Below are 23,107 nucleotides of genomic sequence, written 5' to 3' on the forward strand. Positions count from 1 at the left end.
CACGGATTAGAACACTCCTAAATTCAATCCTATTCTCCAATGCATTGTATAATCTTAGTTAATAGGAGGGGAAAGGGATGAATCAGTATGGGTAGCTGCTGTTATTCCTAACCAAAAGTACTTGAGTGGACTTTAACACTTGACACAATAAGGCACAACATTTGCTCCCATGATCAAAAATCCAACAGACAAGCTGCTGACAACAGTGGACAGAATTTAATCCTGGCAACACAAGTTCTCCCAGTGCCAACCTTCCATTAGCTTTTGGTATGAGGGCAGCCTTTTGGGGATCCGTGAGAGTCCAGTCACTCCTATATGCAGTTAAAACTCAACAGTGGCAATGACATAGATTCACAGCCATGACTCTTCACATAGCCAGGTTTTGGTTTCAACGGGATCTTTGCATAGAAACCAGGCAAGAGAGAAAGAAGAACAGTAAGTGAACCAGGCAAGGCCAAAATCTGTCCATCTTCTTTGCTGTTGGATGGCAGATTTGGATTCACTAGTCAGCCAGTGTTTACTTATAGGCCCAACAGGAATGACTTTCCCTCTCGGCAAGGCCCTGAGGGTAACATTAGCTTTGAGCTTTGGTGGGAAACAAACAATATTGAAAAAGCCATTGAAAATGCCACACTTGATGAATTTTTCCATTAAAGTCATTAAAAGGGATGTCAAAAGTGCTGGAGAATTAACATCACCCATTTTATTGTATCACCCATTACACAATCTACAATTAATCTGTCCCACCCACTTAATATCCTGAAGGCATGTTCTGAAAAAATGTTCTTTAATTCTTAAAACAAATCAAGAAACACTGGAGGATATTTGTTCCCAATGATGAATTCACCACTCAAACCTGATTTGCTGCCCACTACAAACAACATTCTGGGACCATTGTATGACTGGATATTTAATCAATGTATTCTCTATTTTAATTTGTAGAACAATAGTCGTTAATGTTTTTACAATAATAAGTGATATTTAGAAATACGCTGATGCAGTCATGTCATCAACATTGCAATGAAGACGTTTCATCACTGCAGAGATGGGCTTCATTAAAAATAAAACAAAATTTGGGGGAATAACTCTCTCTGCAATGTGAAATAAATAGAATGGAGAACTCCTGCGGGGCAGCTGATATACTTTGTGATATTCATTATTTCTCATTGGTGATAATGCAGTGCCAATATTTGGAAAGGTCGAATGTAGAAACTGTTGTACTTCATCGGCTAAACTGACCACACCTTTTCCTTGCTACAGAGTGTTCAAGAAGCAATCTTGAGATCTTTGAATCACATGACACAAACCAGCCCTCAAAAGCGAGTCGCCTTGGTTACATTTAACGATGAGGTATAGTGACATTTAGGAAATAATAAGAATGGTACAGTGGGTAGGTAAACTGACATATGGACTCATTAGATTGATGGGTGGGTGTATCTGACAGTAGAGCTTTCTGGGTGAGTGGTATGTGATGTGGATGTGCCGGCGTTGGACTGGGGTAAACACAGTAAAAAGTCTGACGACACCAGGTTTTAGTCCAACCGATTTATTTGATAGTAAACGCACAAGCTTTTGAGGTTTCCCTCTTCGTCAGGTGAATGGATTCACCATTCACCTGACGAAGAGGGAAACCTCGAAAGCTTGTGCGTTTACTATCAAATAAATCGGTTGGACTAAAACCTGGTGTTGTCAGACTTTTTACTAAGTGGTATATACCAGACTGTCATTAAGCCCGGGGAACTCCCAGAATGAAAGCTGAACATTTGTCACCTGTGCTCAGCAACCACTGTTTGTTGATACTGCTTCCTAGAAATAAACAAGCATAGTAATGAAAAATAAATAATACACGTCAAACCAGATATACTTTCCAAGCATTTTTAAAAAAGAGATGTAGTTTTAATTTGAATACAGAATTGAGATCCTATCTCTTGGCCTGTGGATTCATTTCATTCTGATGGCTGGAATTCTCTGACCTCGCTTGTGGCTGGGATTAACCAGTCTCGCTTCAATAAATGGGGATTTGGCTGAGCGTCAAATTTTCCATTTCCGCTCGCAGCGGTACCAGGGCATGCGAGACCAGAGAATTCCAGCTGATGTCTATTGCTAATTCCAACTTTTTTAATTTATTGATGGGTTGTGGGAGTCACTGGCTGGGTCAGCATTTATTGCCCATCCCTAATTGCCCTTGAACTGAGTGCCTTGCTAGGCCATTTTAGAGGGCACATTCCTGTAGATCTGGAGCCACATGTAGGCCAGGCCAGATAAGGTTGGGAGATTTTCTTCCCTAAAGGGCATGAGGATTGTCCACCTGTTTTTTAATGACAATCAATATGGTTTTATTGTCATCATCAGACTTTTAATTTCAGATTTTTATTGAATTCAAATTTCACTATCTGCCATGGTGGGATTTGAACCCGGGTCCCCAGACAATTACCTGGGTCTCTGAATTACCAGTGACAATAGCACTACCCAATCATCCATGTTGCACCACTGCCTCCCCTTAATAATTCAATACTTGGGATGAGGATTTCTGTGCATTCGGTGAAATTGGCATAAATTGCATCCAAAACTCTGCCCATTTTGAAAAATGTTCTTTTTCCTTTCATTCTCTGCACATCCCCATTACCACATGCAAAATCTTCCATGGATTAGGGCAATCAGGCAGCAATCCTTCTCTTAAAAAATTACTTAAAAAACACTCCTTGATATACACTGTATTTAAAAGTGGCAACTCAGTGCAATTTGCTTAGTTGAAAATGAGTTTAATCACAAAGAAATGTTAATCATAGTATCAGTTCACCATCTTTTCATAATGAGATATTACTGAGAATAATGTTTGCAGAAAAAAGAACTATTTGCTCCTTACATTCAGAAAGTCAGTATCTCAGTCAAAATAAACAAAGTGGGCTATCCTATTTGAAATGTTTTCATTCAGTGTCTTTATGCCCAAAAGATGCAGGTTAATTTTTGAAGTCTCCTCAAAACTCTGCTAATGAGGGCAGTTAGTGGAAACTCTTAATAGTGATTATTTCATTCTGGAAGTGTGGACAACGTTGCTAGTGCAATGCATTTTAAATTATCTGAAAATGTCGGGCAACTCTTGTTATGCTGAATTTAATTGCACTTAAAATTCTGCCGTCTATTGTGCTTAGCAAACCAAAATAATTGAGAAAAACTCCAGGCCTTACTGGGTTCATATCTTTTTCTCTCTAGGTAACAATCTATGGGGATGGTCTGTGTGAGCCTGATAGACTGAGTGATTATCAGCTATTGGACTCTGACTACCTAACAACAAGAGGGAGAGATTATCCTCTTCCGCGGTGCATTGCAGAAAGCCTTCACGCACTAAATTACCGAGTACATGGGTAAGTATTTCATTCACTGTTCACAAATTGAATGTTAAGCAATTATTGAATGGGCACAAAACATACTCGTTTTGTTGGAATTGGTTCGTCCAATATAAAGAGAGCACATCATTCATACATTCTGCTGTTACAACAAGTTATTCTCCTATACTCAGGGCTGAAAATCAAAGAATAGTCAAAGTGACTCCAAAGGGTCTCCCCACGGTAGCACAGTGGTTAGCACTGCTGCGTCATAGCGCCAGAAACCTGGGTTCGATTCCTGGCTTGGGTCACTGTCTGTGTGGAGTTTGCACACTCTCTCCATGTCTGCATGGGTATCCTCCGGTGCTGGTTTCCTCCCACATTCTGAAAGACATGCTGGTTAGGTGCATTGACACAAACAGGTGCCAGGCTGTGGCGACTAGGGTAATTTTACAGTAACTTCATTGCAGTGTTAATATAAGCCTTACTTGTGACCAAAAAATAAACTTTATTTTACTTTACCTTTACATTTTCAGGATGCAGTTCATTAGAAACTCATTTTGTTCAAAAAAAAATGCAAGATCAAGCAGTTTACCCCATCACACACCTTTCTCAGAATTCAATCTCGCTCTTCCTCATTCCTTTCCCTGTTGTAAGCCCATCTCCCTCTGCTCCCTGTTTAAAAATCAGACAGGGCCAGCATTTACTAAGCAGTAGGAAAATACAGAAGGAGCTTATTCTTATAAAGGCTGACCAGTATCTGGAATAAATTGACCAACAGAATTGTACAGACACTGATGTTACCAACATTCATACATAGTCAGCTACGGAGCAAACAGAGTTTGAATACTAGAGCTGGAACTCTGGTGAGCCAAACAGCCCATTCTTGCCTTTGACTTTCCTTTTGCGCTGTTGTGGTGGACTTCTTCCAATTGTCCACAGGAGACCCAGGGATAGGTTACAATAGTTTATTCATGATTCAAGCATGGAGGGAGCTACCCCAGACAAAGCTTTGGAGTAGTATCTTCCTCTAATACAGCTCTAACACAGCTCTCTAATACAGCAATCACAGGAATAGCATTTTAGAGTGTCACTCTCCACCAAGTCATAAGAACATAAGAACATAAGAAATAGGAGCAGGAGTAGGCCATCTGGCCCTTCGAGCCTGCCCCGCCATTCAATAAGATCATGGCTGATCTGTCGTGGCTCAGTTCCACTTTCCCGCCCTCTCCCCATAACCCTTAATCCCCTCTCTTATCAAAAACCCATCAACCCGCTTCTTAAAAATATTTAGCGAGGCAGCCTCCACCACTTCAACGGGCAGAGAATTCCAGAGATTCACCACCCTTTGAGTGAAGAAGTTCCTCCTCAACTCCGTTCTGAACCGCCCCCCCTTTATCTTGAGGCTGTGCCCCCTAGACTTCTTATTACAGTTAGTCAGTATACAGAACATTATTTAAAATCCCGACCTTGGCTACATATCTTCTAGCTAGAAACTGTTGGTTCTTCAAATAACCTTGTTGGTGAGTTCTGCTGATCTCAGGTCCTTGAGGCTGAATGTTTGGCCAGCATGTGATTTTACTCTAATGTAGAGATGTTAGATCTATTCCACCTTTTGCTAAATTGTTTAATTCACCCTTACAGCTCTTATAGCCTGACTGATCGAGCTCATTTTGTCCTGCTTTTTTTTTGTTTGATCCCAACTTTTCAGTTGAAGTGACTGACTCCTGCTAAGACCCAGCTGTAAATGGGCAAGCTACCAACATAGTAAGCATATGTGTAAATCAGTTTAATTACATGGGACATTCACAGTCAATGTCAATCCAGGCTTCAGCTAATATACACACACTATCCAGCAGCAGTCTCTTGGGTGAACAGGAACACAGCAGCTCTTTTCTTCTCCCTTCCTAGACAAGTATAGGTCTAGCACTTCACCAGTCTGAGTTCAGATAACACAACACAGGCCAGAACAGGGCTGTGCTTTCTCTTGATGATCCCTTGTCTTTATTCACCCCTATAGAATGCGAGAACAAGGTGCAACGGCCCTGGGACCAGCTGCACTCGTCTCAGTATCAATAGCATCAAAGAAACCCGGGTCAAAGGTAAGTGCACAGCATTTAGAATTCAAATAATTGCAGATCAGAACCAGAACTATGAGGAAAGAGCTGGGAAGTATGATTAATTCTTTCAAAGAGCTAACTGGAGCCAAATGAGTTCTTTCCGTACTGTCAGAATTCTATGGTTGGAATTCTCCCATCCCACCTGCCACGGGAGTCGCACTGGACAGAGGCAGACCACGCAAAGATCCAATGACCTCCGGTGGGGAATTTCCAGCTTGGATCAAGTGCGAACGGAAAATCCCAACCAATGACTCTAATTTACATAAATATGTTTTTTTTAACCTGTGAGCGGTAACTTTTCAGCTGTTCATGGGATCTTCCAATCCCACTGATAGTGCACCCTCGCCATGGGTTTCCCAGCAATGAAGGGTGTGTTCAACAGGAAATCCCATTGCAGAGACGGGACCAGAAGATCCCATGGCCAGTCACAGTGGGCTACCTTCGCTGCCGCAAAACACGTGGCAGATTGCATGGAAAATCCCTCCCGTGACCTCAAAAAAGGCTAGATTTTCCCAATTTGTTTAATGCTGTTACCATCCAACATTGGGAAACACACAGGCACCTTCATGGACTCCACTTTGACTGATGTTAACAAGGCTGGTAGCATTAATCTGATTTAAAAATATAAGCAGTCTTCAGCCAAACGAAAAATGTTTTTAAATTGGAAGGAACAGAGGAAGAACATTATGTTACACAGCAATGCAATGTGGACTCATGCCTGTAATTCTTCTGCACCCTGAGTTCTCAATATCACTTTGCAAGCAAGCATAGCTAAAAGTCATTTTTCACTACAGTTGCCCCTCTTAGCAACCGGTTCAAATGTGGCAATAGCACTTGACTGTATGAATAAGCCACATAGGAATAGCAGGCATCCAGAGGAACCCAAAAATAAGTTAATTTGAAAAAAATGTTTATTCACATCTTCTCTTGAAGCCACTAGAGTTCCAAGGATGCTGGTTTCTCTGATATTTTGCCAATGTGATCATATTTTGTTGTTTGATGGTTGTGAATGTTGGCAGGCTCATAAGCTCATAAAATATAGGAGCAGAATTAGACCACTCGGCCCATTGAGTCCGCTCTGCCATTCGATCATGGTTAATATGCTCCTTATCCCCATTTTCCTGCCTTCTCCCCATAACCCTTTAATCCATTACCAATTAAAAATCTATTTAATTCCTCCTTAAGTTTATTCACTGTCCCAGCATTCACCACACTTTGGGGTAGTGAATTTCACAGATTTACAACCCTTTGAGAAAAACAGTTCCTCCTCAACTCTGTTTAAAATTTGCTACCCCTTAACCTAAGACTATGACCTCTCGTCCTAGAATACCCCACACAAGGAAGCATCTGCTCCACGTCTATTTTATCTATAACTTTTATCATCTCGTATACCTCAATTTGAACTCCCCTCATTCTTCTAAATTCCAGACAGTATAGGCCTAAACTGTTCAATCTCTCTTCATACGACAAACCCCTCATCTCTGGAATCAATCTAGTGAACCTTCTCTGAACTGCCCCTAATGCCACTACATCTTTTCTCAATTAAGGGGATCAAAAGTATGCACAATGTTTTAAGAGCAGCCTCACCAATGCTTCGTATAGTTGCAACAATACTTCCTTACCTTTTATATTCTATTGAGCTATAAATGTTAGCATTCCATTTGCTTTCTTTACTATCTGCTGTACCTGCATGCTAGTTTTCTGTGACTCATGAATGATGAAACCCAGGTCCCTCTACACCGGAGCACCTCAAAGTCTCTCCCCAATTATATAATAAGTTATTTAGCAGCATAAGACACCAACTCAACCTCACCCTTGCCTGATGTTACATACAACTTACTTTCCAACTGAAATTGTTGGTTACCAATATGGAGTAAGATGAGATAATATAAGACAAAATTGCAATATCTGAAATCAGCTAACTCAGTACAGAGCTGGAATCCAATCACTGGGTCCCCAATTGGCCTTCATAGCCTGAGTACAAAACTCACCCTTCCTTTTATGCAGCAAGTTGTGGGGAATTAAGGCTTCTCATTCACATCACAAACGGGCACGCTTTTCAGCCTGCCATCAAGTGCTATTGCTGGAAATTATGGGGGACTGGAGGCAATCATCTGTGCTACATTTCCAGTAGAGGGCTGGGTTCTCAACAAACATGTTCCATCTATAAAGTCAGGTCTATAACCACAGTGAGTTCTGCTTAATTTAGGTAATCATCTGCACAGACGGGAGGGCAAACACAGGGCTCGGATACCTGGAGAGTGTGGAGGAAGATATGTACAAGTGTTCCAGACAGTTTTACTCTAGTGTAGGAGAGCAAGCAACCTTAAGCGGGTAAGCCGTGTTCATTTACATTCCAGTGTTTGTTCAATCGTTACTGTTAATTCTTTTCACTTTAAATTTTGGAAATGTAGAATTTATATAGGGTTTTATCATAGCCAAGCACAATCTGAAAACAGTCCATATGTCCATAAACAGTCCTTTATGAAGTAACTGCTATTTAGTAGCTAAATGCATCAGTTTTCTGTCTTTTTGATCTCTTACAAGTAGAAATGAGAAGAATGGCATTCAGTTCAGGGTTGTTTATAAAGCAATGTAAATGTCAATCACCTTGTCCCTGTGTTACTCTAAGCTGACAGTTTGGGTCAGACTAGCTTGCTAAAGTCTGTCTCAGCTTGAATATTCCCACACCTGGGAACGTTCTTCTCTCTAACTCCCAGGTGATCTATCATCTGATCTTTCACTATCTTTAGCTTCCTTTTGGGCAGATACAGTGCACAGTGGTTAGCACTGCTGCCTCACAGCGCCGGGGACTTGGGTTTGATTCCCAGCTTGGGCCACTGTCTGTGTGGAATCTGCAAGTTCTCCCCATTTCTGCGTGGGTTTGCTCCGACAATCCGAAAGACATGTTGGTTAGGTGCATTTGGCCGTGCTAAATTCTCCCTCAGTGTACCCGAACAGGCACTGGAGTGTGGTGCCCAGAGGATTTTCACTCATTGTAGTGTTAATGTAAGCCTACTTGTCACACTAATAAATAAACTTTAAAAAAACTTCATCTATAAGTAACTTGTCTTTACACATTTCTGTCTTCGCCAATTTTCTCAGAATCTTCCTCTTCTGTTTGTTCTATGCTCCAAATATCCCCCCTACCCATTCTTCCTTCTCCCTACACCCTTACTATGTTGAAATAAAAACTGAAATTGTAGTGTCCTGCTGCATTGGCATCAAACCTGTGGAATTTCCGATCTACATTAGACTATTCTTTCCCAGAATATTTTATAATCTTAGTACCACGTGGCTGCTATTTCTTGGTTCCATTTGTCTTCTCTCCTGCTTTTCAATGCACATTATGGATCTAATAAAATTCCATTTCCATGCATATATTTTCATATTTATTGAATATGCACGAACAGAGATCCCATTAAAAAACTTCTATAACACTAAAGGTAAAATTCCAAGTTGTAAAGTTAAAGTAAGGGAGTAATAAAACACAAATGTTCTATCCTGCAGTGTCACAATTTCTGTCCTTGCTCTAGGGTGATCGTATCTATTCTGACAATAGAAGGCACAGACTGTCGACTGGCAGAGCTTGGCAAACTGGCAGATCAGACAGGAGGAAGGGTAAGAATATGGGAGCAAGGGGAAGTGATACTATTGCCAGTGATTTCATTTAGAAATGCAGCACGTGGACTGAAAGGTATTTCAGTAACTCCTGTGGAAAGATTCCCATTGGTTCAATGAGGGAACGCACAACATGAGATGTACTGAACCATAAAGTAGAAAATTTCAGGTTCAACTCTTGATTTAGGTTGTGTAGTAACTTTGAAGTCACCTTGTGGCTTCAAGTTATTATTAACAATGTTTATATATGTACAAGCAACGGTCTACAGAACTGCAACACACTTCTCACATGCCGCATTATCATCTGGTATCATTTCTCGTTCCAGGTCAACATTGTTGATCCAATTAACTTACCAAAAGAGATTCAGGCCACGTTGGAGGATGATGTAATTGCGACTGATGCCACTGTCACCTTTGTGGTCCCTGAACAGATGTGAGTGTAATTTTCCGAGGAACAAGTGTATGTAGCTATCAAATAATTGACTAAGAGTAGACACATCCCTTGTAATTCACTGAAAGTCACCTGTTGTGTCCTAAATATATAATGCCTTTAATTCAGCAAAATATCCATTGGCACTTCACAGAAGAATGTGTGGAAAATAGGCACTAAGCAGGAAAAGGAAGGAAAAAGGCAGCATGGTGGCAAAGTGGGTTCGATTTCATCCATGACTATCTGTGTGGCGTTTGCATGTTCTCCCCATGTATGTATGGATTTCATCCAGGTGCACTGGTTTCTCCCACAGTTCAAAGATGTGCAGGTTAGGTAGATTGGCCGTGATCAATCTGGGTTACAGGGTTAAGGAGGATTGGGCCTAGGTTGGGTGCTCTTTCGTTGGCTCAGTGCAGACTCAATGGACCAAATGGCCTCTTCTGCACAGTAGGGATTCTATGACTCTATTCTATGATTAAGGGAGATGAAGTTGCAGATGAAGAGAGAGATTTTGAGGAAGTCTTTGACAATGGTAAGAGATATGTCAAAACAGTCAGATGATGGCGGTTGAGCAATGAATTTCAGAGTCAAGGTGCATAATGGCTGAAGGTTCAACCATTGGATGCAGTGAGCCACGAATGATGTCAGATTTCCATTAAATAGGGTAGTAACCTTTCACCTTTAATGTCATACTAGCCATCACCAATGTACCAGCTGAGGTCCTAACCTTTACCTTGTCAGCAATAAAGACATTCTCTCCTGGCAATCTGTGCAAACAGGGCATTGTGAATGACTTTACCTTTTTCACTGAGGTAATTATTGCATTTGCTTAACATTAAAAATAAGTAATGTTGGGATGATAAAAGCAAAATACTGCTAGAAATAGTTAGCGAGCCGGGCAGTATCTGTGGAGAGAGAAAGAGAATTAAGAGTTATTAATTTATTTATTGATGTTGGGTTGTGTTTTCCAAATTCTGTTTGTTAATTGTATTTTCATAAATATCTTGAGAAACCATGAAAACATTTCTGAAAATTCTTTAAATGATTCATTTGTTTATATGTTCACGTGCTTGTTTTTATGAAAGCTGAGGAGATATAGGAGATAGCACTGCAGGATAAGAATCAAATATTCCTCATTGATAAAGCACACTGTTGGACCTCAAGTGATGCTGAACTGGACAGGTACAATACTGACCCTGGTGATACTGAACCACATAAACCCTACAAACACGGCGTGTTCCTACGCCCAAATAGTCCCAAGTCATTTGAGTCCGAATACTAGGAATGTGTTTCTAAATTCTAAGATATTAAATTTAATTAATATTATCAACAATTAACTGTTCTAATGGACCCCTAGTCATAGAATTCATAGAATCCTACAGTGCAGAAGGAGGCCATTTGGCTCATTTGAGTCCGCGCCAACCATAATCCCACCCAGGCCCTCTCCCCATATCCCATGCATTTACCTCCATTAGTCCCCCAATACTATGGGGCAATTTAGCATGGCCAATGCATCTAACCCACACACTTTTGGGAGGAAACCAGAGAACCCGGAGGAAACCCACAGACACGGGGAGAATATGCTAACTCCACACAGACAGTGACAGTGAATCAAAGCCAGGCCCCTGGCACTATGAGATAGTAGTGCTAACCACTGTGCCACTAAGCCATCCATAGTCAGCGTTCCATCTTCCATGCTGATCCAAAACACTACTGCATATCTTAACTTGCTTCAAGTCCAGTTCATCTTTCATCCCTGTTCTTGCTAACCTATATTGACTTCCAATTCCTGAGCATCTTGTTTTATTAAAATGCTCAGCCTCATGTTTAAATCCCCTCACAGACTCACCCTGCCCTATCTCTGTAATCTCCTCCAGCCCTCCATGAACTCTGCATTGCTCTAATGTTGACTTCTAGTGCACCCACAGTTTCCTTTGCCTTAACAGTTGATCCAGTACTGCACAACAGAATTGTGAGCAAAGTTATAGCTCATGGAATAAAAGGGAAAGCAGAAATGTGGATATAAAATTGCCTGGGTGCTAGAGCAGAGAGTAGCGGTTAATGGATGTATTTTGAGTTGGAAGAATGCTTGGAGCGGAGTTCCTTCGGTGTCAGTGTTGGGACTCTTACTTTTTCTGATGTATTCTAATGATTTAGATCTTGGTGTACAGGGCCCAGTTTCAAAATTTGCGAATTACATGAAACTTGGAAGCATTGCGAACAATGAGGAAAATACTGTAGAACTTCAAAAGAACATCGACAAGTTAGTAGAATGGGCAAACATACGGCAGATGAAATTCAATGTGGAGAAGTGGGAAGTGTGGGAAAAACATGGAGAATGAATGTGTAATAAGGGGTACAACTGATAGGAGTGCAGGAGCATAGGAGCATGGGTGGAAATGTGAGTAAGTCATTAAAGATGGCAAGGCAGGTTGATAGAGCACTTAATAAAGTACACAGTAGTTATAAAATCCCTACAGTGCAAAACAAAGCTATTCACCCCATTGAGTCTGTACCAACCCTCCAAAAGAGCACTCTACTAGGCCTACTGCCCCATCCTAAGCCTGTAACCTCATATATTGATCATGGCCAATCCACCTAATCTTCACACCTTTCAACTGTGGCAGGAAACTGGAGTACCCAGAGGAAACTGGAGTACACAGACACTTGGAGTATCCAAGGCTTTACTAATAGGGCTTAGACTATAAAAGCAAGGAGGTTACGTGGAACTTGTATAAGGTACTAATTTGGCCTTAGTTGGAATATTGCCTTCAGTTCTGGGCTCTGCACTTCAGGAAAGATATGAAGGTATTAAAAAGAGTACAGAAAAAATTCATGAGAATGGTTCCAGAAATGAGAAACTTCAGTCATGAAGATAGCCTGGAGAAATTGGGATTGTTTTCCTCAAAGAGAAGACTGAAGTATTCAAAATCATTGGGGTTTGGACAGAATGGATAGGGAAAAACTGTTCACATTTGTGAAAGTGAAAGGATCAAGAACAAAGGGCACAGATTCAAAGTAATTCCCAAACGAGGCAAAAGTGAAGCTTTTGCACATAGTGGGCAGAATTTTTTGGCTGACGTTAACAGACCTTTGCATGTCTGTGTCCCGCCTACTCCGATTCCTATGGCGGGCAGGACTGGAAAATTCAGCCTGGTGAGTGGCTGAGATCTGGAATGCACTGCCTGGGAATGCGATGGCTCAGCCAAAGCATTTAAAAAGAAATTGGACTGTTACCTGAAAAGGAAGAATGCGCAGGGTTATAGAAGAAGGTGGGAAATGCCATTATGTGAATTGCTTATGCAGAGAGCCAGTGTAGACATGATGGGCCTAATGGCCTCTTTCTGTTCTGTGACAGTTCTGTGGTTCTACGAACATTGACATTGATATCCTAAGCTGTCCAGGCCCAAGATCCAGAATTTACATTCTAAACCTCTCCACTTGTCCACCTTATTTTCCTTCTTAAAGACATTCCTATTTCTTTGACCAAGCTTTGGTCACCTGTCTTCATACATCTCAGTGTAATCGTTCCTTTGTCCGGTTTTGTTCCTGGGGGATGTTTTGTTAGTTAAACATGCCAAATAAATGTGGGTTGTTCTTTTTATTCAGTCTACTAGCAAGCGAAGAAAACTCTTTTCTTTTGCCTCCTTATCCTTAGGTACTTTGAATATGAGGAACAATCAGGAAATAAGTTTGTGAAACGGGTTGGTAATGTGACCAAAGATACGGAGCTGACATTTGAATTTGGAATAAAGGAATCTCACATTAAGAGTAAGTGGCAGAAAGAATTGCCAACTGCACTGCACCTCAATTTTAATAATGTGATTAATGTTCCAAAAATGGAGTTGCAGAAAATAGTACCACGTGCTCTAAGAAGATGGCTACATAGATAAAAGAAGCAGAAGTAGGCAATTTGTCCTTTTGAGCCTGCTGCACCAGTCATTTTGATCATGGCTGATCATCAAATTCAATATCCTGATCCCGCCTTCCCCCATCCCTTGATCCCTTTAGCCCCAAGAGCTATTTCTAATTCTTTCTTGAAATTGGACAATGCTTTGGCCTCAACTATTTTCTGTGGTAGTGAATTCCGCACATTTGCCATTCTCTGAATGAAGGAATTCCTTCTCACCTCAGTCCTAAAAGTTTGCCCCTTATCCTCAAACTATGACCCCTAGTTCTGGATTCCTCCACTATTTGGAACATTCTTTCTGAATCGACCCTTTCTAACCCCGTTAGAATTTTATTAGTCTCTATGAGATCCCCTCTCACTTTTCTAAACTCTAATGAATATAATTCTAATCGACTTAGTCTCTCCTCAATGACAGATTTGCCATCCCCAGGATCAGCCTGATAAACCTTTGCTGTACTCCCTCTGCAGCAAGGACATCTTTCCTCAGATAAGGACACCAAAACTGCACACAATACCCCAGGTGTGGCCTCACCAAAGCCCTGTATAATTGCAGTAAAACATCACTATTCCTGTATTCAAATCCTCTTACTATGAAGGCCAACATACCATTTGCCTTGTACACTGTATGAAATCTTCCATCTGCTCGACCTTTACAAAGGCCAATATTGTGAGTCAGAAGAAATCAACAGAAAGAGATTTAAATGCTGAAAATCTGATATGAAAACAAAAAAATGTTAGAAATACAGGCCACTTTTTGTTTGGAGGATGTGCACTCTTCATCAGATTGGGTTGGAATAATGGGGGAGAAATGTAGTGGGGGTGTTAAGAAAGAAAAATGAACAACTCGCATTTTTGGAAAAAACAGTTTTCATGTCCTCTGGATGCCTTTTGCAACTAAGGAAGTACTTCCGAAGTGTGGTCACAGTCCCACAACTATGTAAAAGGAAACAATTTCTTGACTAAAGAGGTAACGCAAGCGTTTGGGAAGAAAAGTGTATGTGCAAATAATTGTGTAAAAAGAGTCGGAGATGGTTCCATGTCTGTTTAAAGCTGAGAAATAAATAAACAATGGAGAAAGAGAACAGAAAAGCAGCTCAAGCAATAACATTGCAAATGAAACATAATGATTGACCAGTTCTGAGAATTAAGGAAAGAGTACTGTTGACATAGTGATGTTAGCCTCTTGTTTTTCATTCGGGCACATTGGCACAGATCTAAGCTAGTCAAATAGAAAGCAAGAGTAGAGTCATTATTACAGAAGGAGGCTAATCAGCCCATCAAATCTATGCTGGCTCCTCTGTCAATCAGTCCCATTTCCCTGCTCTATCTTTTCTCAAGCGACCAACCATTTTCCATTTGAAATCATTTATCATGTCTACTCACTCAGGCAGTGAGTTCCAGAACTTGATAACTACTGTATTTTTTTTTAAGTATCCCTGATGGTTACAAGGGCCCTATGTGAAATGAGGTTAGCTGCTCTCAATATTGGCATGAATGGGCATCATCTCATTGCACTAAAGTGCCTGTGAATTGTATCAATGGCTACTTCATTCATTGAGGCCACGGACTGGTTGGTGTGGAAAATGAGAATGTCACACTGATGAAGACAAATTTGCTGAGGTGGGATCAAGCAGCATTGTCGACGCCAGGTAAAGAGAGCTTTACTCTGTATCTGACTGAGCCATACCTGACCAGGGAGTGCTAGATGTCCAACATGGCTGCCTGAGTCAAAAACCTGGAGCACAACATTCACAAAAAGCAATGAACATTCTGCACATATTATTTTGCTGTAGCTGAGGTTCAGTGGTGTCTTCTGTAAAGACAACTTTAGGCAAACTCACTCGCGCTCCTGTCTATCACCCAATCTGTTCCTGAACCAAAGTGAGCAGGAAATTCCAGATTCAACCCTTGATCATAGAATCCCCTCAGTACAGAAGGAGGCCATTCAGCCCACTGAGTCTGTACCAACCACATCCATCCAGGACCTATTCCCCTAACCCCACCCATTTACCCTGCTAACCCCCCTGACATTAAAGGGCAATTTAGCATGGCCAATCAACCTAACCCACACATCTTTGGAGTGTGGGAGGAAACCGGAGCACCCGGAGGAAATGCATGCAGACACAGGGAGAAAATACAAACTCCACACAGAAAGAATCCCGAGGCCAGAACTGAACCTGGGTCCCTGGTGCTGGGAGGCAGCAATGCGAACCATTGTGCCAGTGTGCCACCTGTGATCTGTGACATGTTGGCTGATCTCTGTTAGAGCAGCAATTGCAGCAATAGATTTCACCTATGCGACTCTAAATTAGGAAAAGAAATTCTTGTTTCGGTTGGAACTGTGTAGAAAAATGAGAATAAAACCATATAGGTAGGCGGCATCTCAGAGATCCTGGGATCAGCAAAGATGAGATTGAGGAAAGGATGCTGCAGTAGAGTTGGAAATACCACCAAGAAAATAGATGGCCCTGCAATGAAATCTGGGACTGTGAAGATAAATGTGGAAGATTAAGGTAATTTGGCTGATCATAGCTTCTCCATCTTAACCATCCAGTCATCCAACAGTCTCGAGAATGGCTCCAAAACTTTTGGCTGCTCCGCTCAATTCCGAAATTCAACTGTTGATTCCTCTTTTTGTCAAGAAGTCCTTCATGACATCTATCCTAAATTTATCCTTCACCATTTGCCCTTCTCACTCCTTCTCTATGTACGATATGCTTTGTCTGTATAGTGTGCAAAAAACAATAGTTTTCACTGTATACTAATACATGTGACAATAATAAATCATATCAAAATCAAATTTAATCCCACACACTCTTGACCTTCTCACTTACTTTACCTCAGTGGTTCGGATGTGTCTTGCCTACATCCTTTAACGTATCAGACCACTAGCTCCTCTCTCAGTTGCTTTGGGGATTTAGTTATTTCTTTTGTAACTTGACGGCTAAAACTTGACTAAGCATTCAGTCTAACCAGAGTGCCACATTGCTTTATTTAATTTGTATTTCAATTGTACTGGACAGATAATTCTGCAAGAAAATAGCAGCAAAATACTGCGGCTGCTGGAAATCTGAAATAAAAATGGAGAATGCTGGATAAACTCAGCAGGTCTGGCAGTGACTGTGGAGGGAGAAACTATATGCTTTCAAATGTTAGCAATGTTTCTCTCTCCACAAGATGCTGCCAGACCTGCTGAGTTCTTGTCTTTATTATTGATAATTCTGCAATATTGATTGCTGCTCCAACATTCTACTTATCACACTGACACTTATCACATGGAACAGATGATATTTGAAGGGGTAGTTAAAGAGGACAATGGGGACTCGCCAGCTGGTTGGAAAGCTAGCGAGAGAACTACATTGCTTCCTTCGGGGAAGGTCTGTCGTGTTAAGTGCCGAGCACAGGCTATGTCAATTGGCCAGCTGCAGACCTTTCCCAGGATCAAGGTCTCCAGGGATGGGAATTCCAGCCTCCGTTCTGGCCATTCAGAGACTGGCTGCTGGGTCTTGCTGGCAGCTGCACCCGGGGAGTGGCAGTAGCTGCCAGTAATGCACCTAGGGAGAGGCTCAGGATTACTGAGGTACCCATTGCCAGATCTGCGTAAGAATCAGATGGGGGTCATAGAAGGGACGGGGGAACCAGAGGGTTTTGTTGGTTGCAAGGTTGGGGAAGAGGGGGGTGAGGGAGTTGGCTTTCAGCATCCGTTTCCCCCCTCCCCCACCAGCTCCCTTCCCAATGACAGCTTTCTCAATCTGGCACTGAATACCTTTGAACCAATGGCTCTTCCTGGGATACAGTAAAAAGATTGGACTTTCCGGTCTTCCTGCATGATGACTATCCCGCCTGCCGCTGGCTAAATACTTGATTGGGGAAGAGCAGGAAGGCAGCGGATCCCATCCATCATCCTCCTACCTGATTCAATGCCCCTGCCATCAGACTGACCAGGAGGGAGGGCATTACATTTTGTCCTTAATGTATTCAGCTATCTCAGGTTTTAATGTCCACCACCTTGTGGTTAGCTGATGCATTGCATACATAAGTTCCATTACTCCATTTAAAAGTTCAGCTCTTGGAGTGTTTTTGTCCGGAAAGATTGGACATAATGTCTCCAGTTTACTATCATCAGTCAGTTCCAGCAGTGGGAAATGCAATACAAGCTTCGACCTGAAATTTTGCCATGGACTTTGTTCAATTTTTCAGATATATTTAATCCTTGTCCCTACATAAAGACTCAAACCTCTATTGGCCTACATTTCCAGGGATGTCACCAGCTCTCTGGCATCTTACATATCTGATCAAATGTGATTGTCATAAGCTATTTAACTGCAGAAAATATCTGAGAATCCTGGACTTAGCTGGTGCAAACACTGTCACTTTTTCCAATCAGGTCACTAAACAACAACTCATATTATAAATTGGCAATCATAATGAGGCCATTTGTTCCATGTATAGCTGTAGATGGGAGAAAAAGCTTTGTTTAATTGACATCTCTGTTACTTTGTCATAACCCGCTGTTTCCTCGAACAGCTTTTTTCACTGTATGTGTTTATTTACCTAAGATTAAGAGATCTGAAGTGGATAAAAGCTTCTAACAATGATCACATGAATATCTGTGGTTTTTTGACGTGTTAATAAGTTTGTAAGCGGATCACCAATTTTCGCAATAGATTTTCGGAGCATGTCTGCTTATTTTATCACTTTCAGGATTATTTCAACAACTTGGCAGACTTGGGTCTAGGGAGAGTGGGTAAGGAGGATGCATGGGGAGGCATGGAAGGGACATGGGGGGTGTCAGGGAGCATGGAAGACAGCAGGCCCAACCTCACCCTACCCCTGTTTCCCTGGAACTAAAATATGGCTGCCAAAGCCAAAGGTTTTGTGGCTTAATTTTCCCACTTTCTGCATGGAAATCCATCCATTGAGGGGAAATTTACTGAATGCCATCGGATCCTGACGTGCCCAGTGGCCAACTCAATCTCCAGGATCCCAAAGTATTTAGACCCCTAATTTGCAAACGTATCTTCAAACTGGGACCCCCAGCTTCATAGATAGAAGTTCATTGTTGTACTCCACACAGCTGCCCTTGAGACCTGCTGGCCAAGTTGAGGCTGGGAGTGGTGGCTGCTGCCAGTAGCTCTTCTGGGCCTTCATCATGGGTTCGCTGGAGAAAGGTAAGTGACACAAGGATGTAGGTCATGGGAGGGGGGTTTTTCGGGTGAGGGGGGGGAGGACATGGATGGGGCTGCTCCCAGCAGGCCCCGTTTCCCACTTCATCCCCATTCCCAATGCTGGGTCCCTTGATCAGCCTGGAGTGCTTGCGAATGAGGGAGCACACCCCTAACTAGGTCACAAGAAAACCCAACAGGGTTTGCTTATCGATTTCCCTGCATGGTGAGTTCACCATATACTGCTGGTTGAATACCAATGGTAGTGGGAAGGGGGGCTTTAAGTGGGCATTAATTGCCCACTTAAGGGCATCAATTGGCAACGGCAAGAAGATGCTGGACTTAATCAAGGGGTGAAGGCAACAATGTCTCTGACCAATGAAATGTCCCCTCTGCCCAGCCCCAGGGAGGGTGGGGGAGTTTGAATGAAATTTGTTTCATAATGTTTAATGTTACTGAGCTCTGTGACTCAGACTGCATATATCTTTTAATTCCCTTAGCAATTCAGGAGATTGAGAAGTTGCCCTTTCAGCTCCAAGTCAGCTTTACCACTCTGGATAACAGACAGGCCTGTCGAGTCATCAGTCAGGAGAAACACATTACAAACAACAGGTACCCCAGGCACTGCTTCATAAAGCTAACATCCATCTTCCCATTCTGAGCTCCTTACTTCACAGTTGATGTTAATCGGTTGATATAGCAAGTGTATTCTAATATATTTCCAAATTCTAGTGGGATAATCACATCAATTTGCCAAATGACTTTACCCCTGTCAGCTGCAGTTACCAGGGAAGGTGAACACATCTGACATCAGGAGGGGAATATATCTGTTTATGGGGAGGGAGCGGATCTGTTTATGGGGAGGGAAGTCTAGAGGAGAGCTCAGCATTAGGATGATTTGTTCTTTATTCTTAATGGTTGATTTGAAACACTGCAGGCAGTAATATTTCCGCTAATTACCTTAATATTCTTCAAAACATTTATTTTAAGGGCAGCACCTGCAGTTCTAAACCTGAAGCTGACATGCAAAGAGTTTTGCAAGAGATGAGAGATCCTTATCTGTAACCGTTGATTATATCTTGCATTAATAGTTTCAAAACGTTTCAAAATGTTTCTGCATATCGGTGGCATAAATCTTGCTAAGTTAAATTGTACTGGGCGCTTGACAAGTCCAGCTCATTGCACAAGTTAGGAGATAAAGATGAGATCCTTGTATCTTGTTTCCTATCTTTGTCCTTCCTCAACTATACCCTATTTCTGTACAAACCTTTAAATTTTACTTCTTGCAGTCTCTATCGTAAATGGAACCAATTTCCTTCTTTTCTGCAATAATTTCCCTTTTTCCGTGCTGCCGCGGTTGTGATAAAAGCCTGTCTTTTGAAATCCAGTGTGTTTTAACCTAGCAACCCTGTACATTTTGTCATTAATGCCACCTAACTTAGCTATTTAATAATCTAGCTGTATCTATTGTTCAAAAACGATTCATCCTTCTTCAATGTTAACAATGTCACGGAAAGGAATAGATTTATGAGCATACAGATTCAACCAATTATGTCCATATTAACTTTTACTGTCAGGTGTTAACGGATCTAAGTTCTGACAGTGAATTCGAGTCACCGATTCTTTGCGTGGTGAGAGGCCATGTTTTTTGAGTTGTTTTTCTCTTGTTTTTCAGCTCCTTGGTTGAGGACAGTGTGAACATTACTGTGCTGGGAATACACGCCGCACAACTCAGTGGCCGGTTGACCATGGAGGGTCGAGTGAAGGAAGCGTGCAGGGAAATGGAAGCTCAAAAAGAGCTCATTCAAAAGATTGTGTAATAGAACTTTCTTCCATACTCATTTAATGATCGTGTATAGAACAAATGCTGTTTCCAGTAGGGAGCGAGTTATTTATATTTATTAGTGTCACAAGTAGACTTACATTAACACTGCAATGAAGTTACTGTGAAAATCCCCTAGTCACCGTATTTCTGTACACTGAGGGAGAATTTAGCATGGCCAATGCACCTAACCAGCATGCTTTTTGGATTGTGGGAGGAAACTGGAGCACCTGGAGGAAACCCCCACAGACATGGAGAGAACATGCAGATTCTTCAGACAGTGACCCAAGCCAGGAATCAAACCCAAGTGCCTGGTGCTGTGAGGCAGCAGTGATAACCGATGTGCCACTGTGCCGTCCTTACAGTCCAGTGTGCGTGAGAAGGGAAGGTAGTTAAAATTAGCCTAAGTAATGTCACATACATAACAAAGTCAGACGTGGCATTTTCTTAAATGAGAAACCTGGGTAACATGACTAGCTCAGTGTCCAAAAGCAAACCAGGTCAGGAAACAGTGCTGGAATTTAGGAGCCTAATTGTGGGTGAAAGAAGTACTGAGAGGCAAGGAGCTCCATAATTTTTGGGGAAAGAATGGGCTAGAGTAGGAAACGGTGCAGTGTGTTTTGACTTCAGTGCAGACATTTCAGATGGAGGATATTCACTAACATATGCAGTGTGGGCCTGAGTCCCTGAACCTCTCAATATTTGATAGTCGACTTTCTGCTCCTTTACTCATGGGACTTCTACAATTGGCATCAGCTTCTGTCTGTTCAGAAAAAGATGGGTAGGAATCAGGTTGGTTCCCACCTCTAATTAATGTGGCTTCTTCTGAACGTGTGTAGCATGTGGTGTTTATACTGAACTGTACTGACTTTCACATAATAATCCATCAACAGTGTGGCATGGTGGCACAGTCGTTAGACTCACAGCACTAGGGACCTGGGTTCAGTTCTGGTCTTGACTATGTGGAGTTTGCACATTCATCATTGAAATCATAGAACTCCAACAGTGCAGGAGACAATTTGGCCCATCAAGTCTGCACTGATCACAATCCCACCCAGGCCTATCCCCATAGGCCTGGGTAGGAGAGCATATTGGGAATGGAGATCATAATTCTATCTCCTTCACGATAGCATTTGAAAGAGATAGGATCAGGCAGGCTAGGAAGGTGTTTGTCTGGAGAAAGGGGAAATATGAAGACATCAGGCAGATAATTGGACGAATAAACTGGAAGGAGGCGTTCTTGGGGAAAAGTACAAAAGGAAGGTGGCGGATATTCAAGGAATGTTTCACTGGAGCTCTGCACGGTAACGGTCCGATGAGACAAGGAGGTTTTGGTAGGGCGCGGGGAACCGTGGTGCACGAAGGTTGTGGTGAACCTAGTCAGGAAGAAAAGAAAGGTGTATAAAAGGTTCAGAGAGCTAGGAGATGTTAAGGATCTAGAGGAGTATAAGGCTTGTAGAAAGGAGCTTAAAAAGGAAATTAGGAGAGCCAGAAGGGGTCATGAGAAGGCCTTGGCAGGTAAGATTAAGGAGAATCCCAAAGCCTTCTACAAATATGTGAAAAGTAAAAGGATGAGAAGAGAAGGGATAGGACCTATAAAAGGTGAAGGGGGAAAAGTCTGTGTGGAACCGGAAGAAATGACAGAGGTGCTTAATGGGTACTTTGCCTCGGTATTCACAGTGGAAAGTGATCTGGGAGGTTGTACTGCAGGTTTGCGGCAGTCTGAAAAGATTGAGTATGTGGATGTTAAGGAAGAGGATGTGTTAGAACTCTTAAACTCTATCAAGATAGACAAGTCGCCGGGACTGGATGGGATGTACCCCAGGTTACTGTGGGAGGTGAGGGAAGTGATTGCAGAGCCCCTGGTGATGATCTTTGCATCGTCGATGGAGACGGGAGAGGTTCTGGAGGATTGGAGGATTGCGGATGTGGTTCCTATTTTCAAGAAAGGGAACAGAGATAGCCCGGGAAATTACCGACCGGTGAGTCTGACCTCAGTGGTTGGTAAGCTGATGGAGAGGCTTCTGAGGGACAAGATTTATGAGCATTTGGAGAAGTTTAGAATGATCAGAAATAGTCAACATGGTTTTGTCAAGGGCAGGTCGTGCCTTACGAGCCTAGTTGAATTCTTTGAGAATGTGACTGAACACATTGACGAAGGAAGAGCAGTAGGTGTGGTTTACATGGACTTCAGCAAGGCGTTTGATAAGGTCTCCCATGCAAGACTTCTTGAGAAGGTGAGAGGGCATGGGATCCAAGGGGCTTTGGCCTTGTGGATCCAGAACTGGCTTGCCTGCAGAAGGCAGAGAGTGGTTGTGGATGGGTCTTTTTCTGCATAGAGATCGGTCACCAGTGGAGTGCCCCAGGGATCTGTTCTAGGACCCTTGCTGTTTGTCATTTTCATAAATGACCTGGATGAGGAAGTGGAGGGATGGGTTAGTAAGTTCGCCGACGATATGAAGGTTGGTGGTGTTGTGGATAGTCTGGAGGGATGTCAGAAGTTGCAGCAGGACATAGATAGGATGCAAGACTGGGCGGAGAAGTGGCAGATGGACTTCAACGCAGATAAATGTGTAGTGGTCCATTTTGGCAGGACCAATGGGATGAAGGAATACAATATCAAGGGTAGGAGACTTAGCTGTGTTGAAGAGCAGAAGGATCTTGCGGTCCGGGTCCATAGGACTCTTAAATTGGCCTCGCAGGTGGAGGATGC

The 23,107-nt window shown here is 42.3% G+C and overlaps 1 protein-coding gene across 1 annotated transcript in view; it reads left to right on the plus strand.

The window, feature by feature from the left end:
• The window catches only part of LOC145344456 (circularly permutated Ras protein 1-like), a 64,100-nt gene that overhangs the window by 36,649 nt on the left and 4,344 nt on the right, over positions 1 to 23,107 (plus strand). The window contains exons 9-17 of the mRNA XM_080191596.1: positions 1,261 to 1,350; positions 3,214 to 3,365; positions 5,347 to 5,428; positions 7,656 to 7,780; positions 8,983 to 9,067; positions 9,394 to 9,500; positions 13,156 to 13,268; positions 19,073 to 19,184; positions 20,248 to 20,388. Of these exons, the coding sequence (XP_080047722.1) occupies positions 1,261 to 1,350; positions 3,214 to 3,365; positions 5,347 to 5,428; positions 7,656 to 7,780; positions 8,983 to 9,067; positions 9,394 to 9,500; positions 13,156 to 13,268; positions 19,073 to 19,184; positions 20,248 to 20,388 (1,007 nt within the window). The remainder of the gene's footprint in view (positions 1 to 1,260; positions 1,351 to 3,213; positions 3,366 to 5,346; positions 5,429 to 7,655; positions 7,781 to 8,982; positions 9,068 to 9,393; positions 9,501 to 13,155; positions 13,269 to 19,072; positions 19,185 to 20,247; positions 20,389 to 23,107) is intronic.

The sequence above is a fragment of the Carcharhinus amblyrhynchos genome, chromosome 6, assembly GCF_965287045.1.
Source record: "Carcharhinus amblyrhynchos chromosome 6, sCarAmb.v2.hapA, whole genome shotgun sequence".
Taxonomy (NCBI): domain Eukaryota; kingdom Metazoa; phylum Chordata; class Chondrichthyes; order Carcharhiniformes; family Carcharhinidae; genus Carcharhinus; species Carcharhinus amblyrhynchos.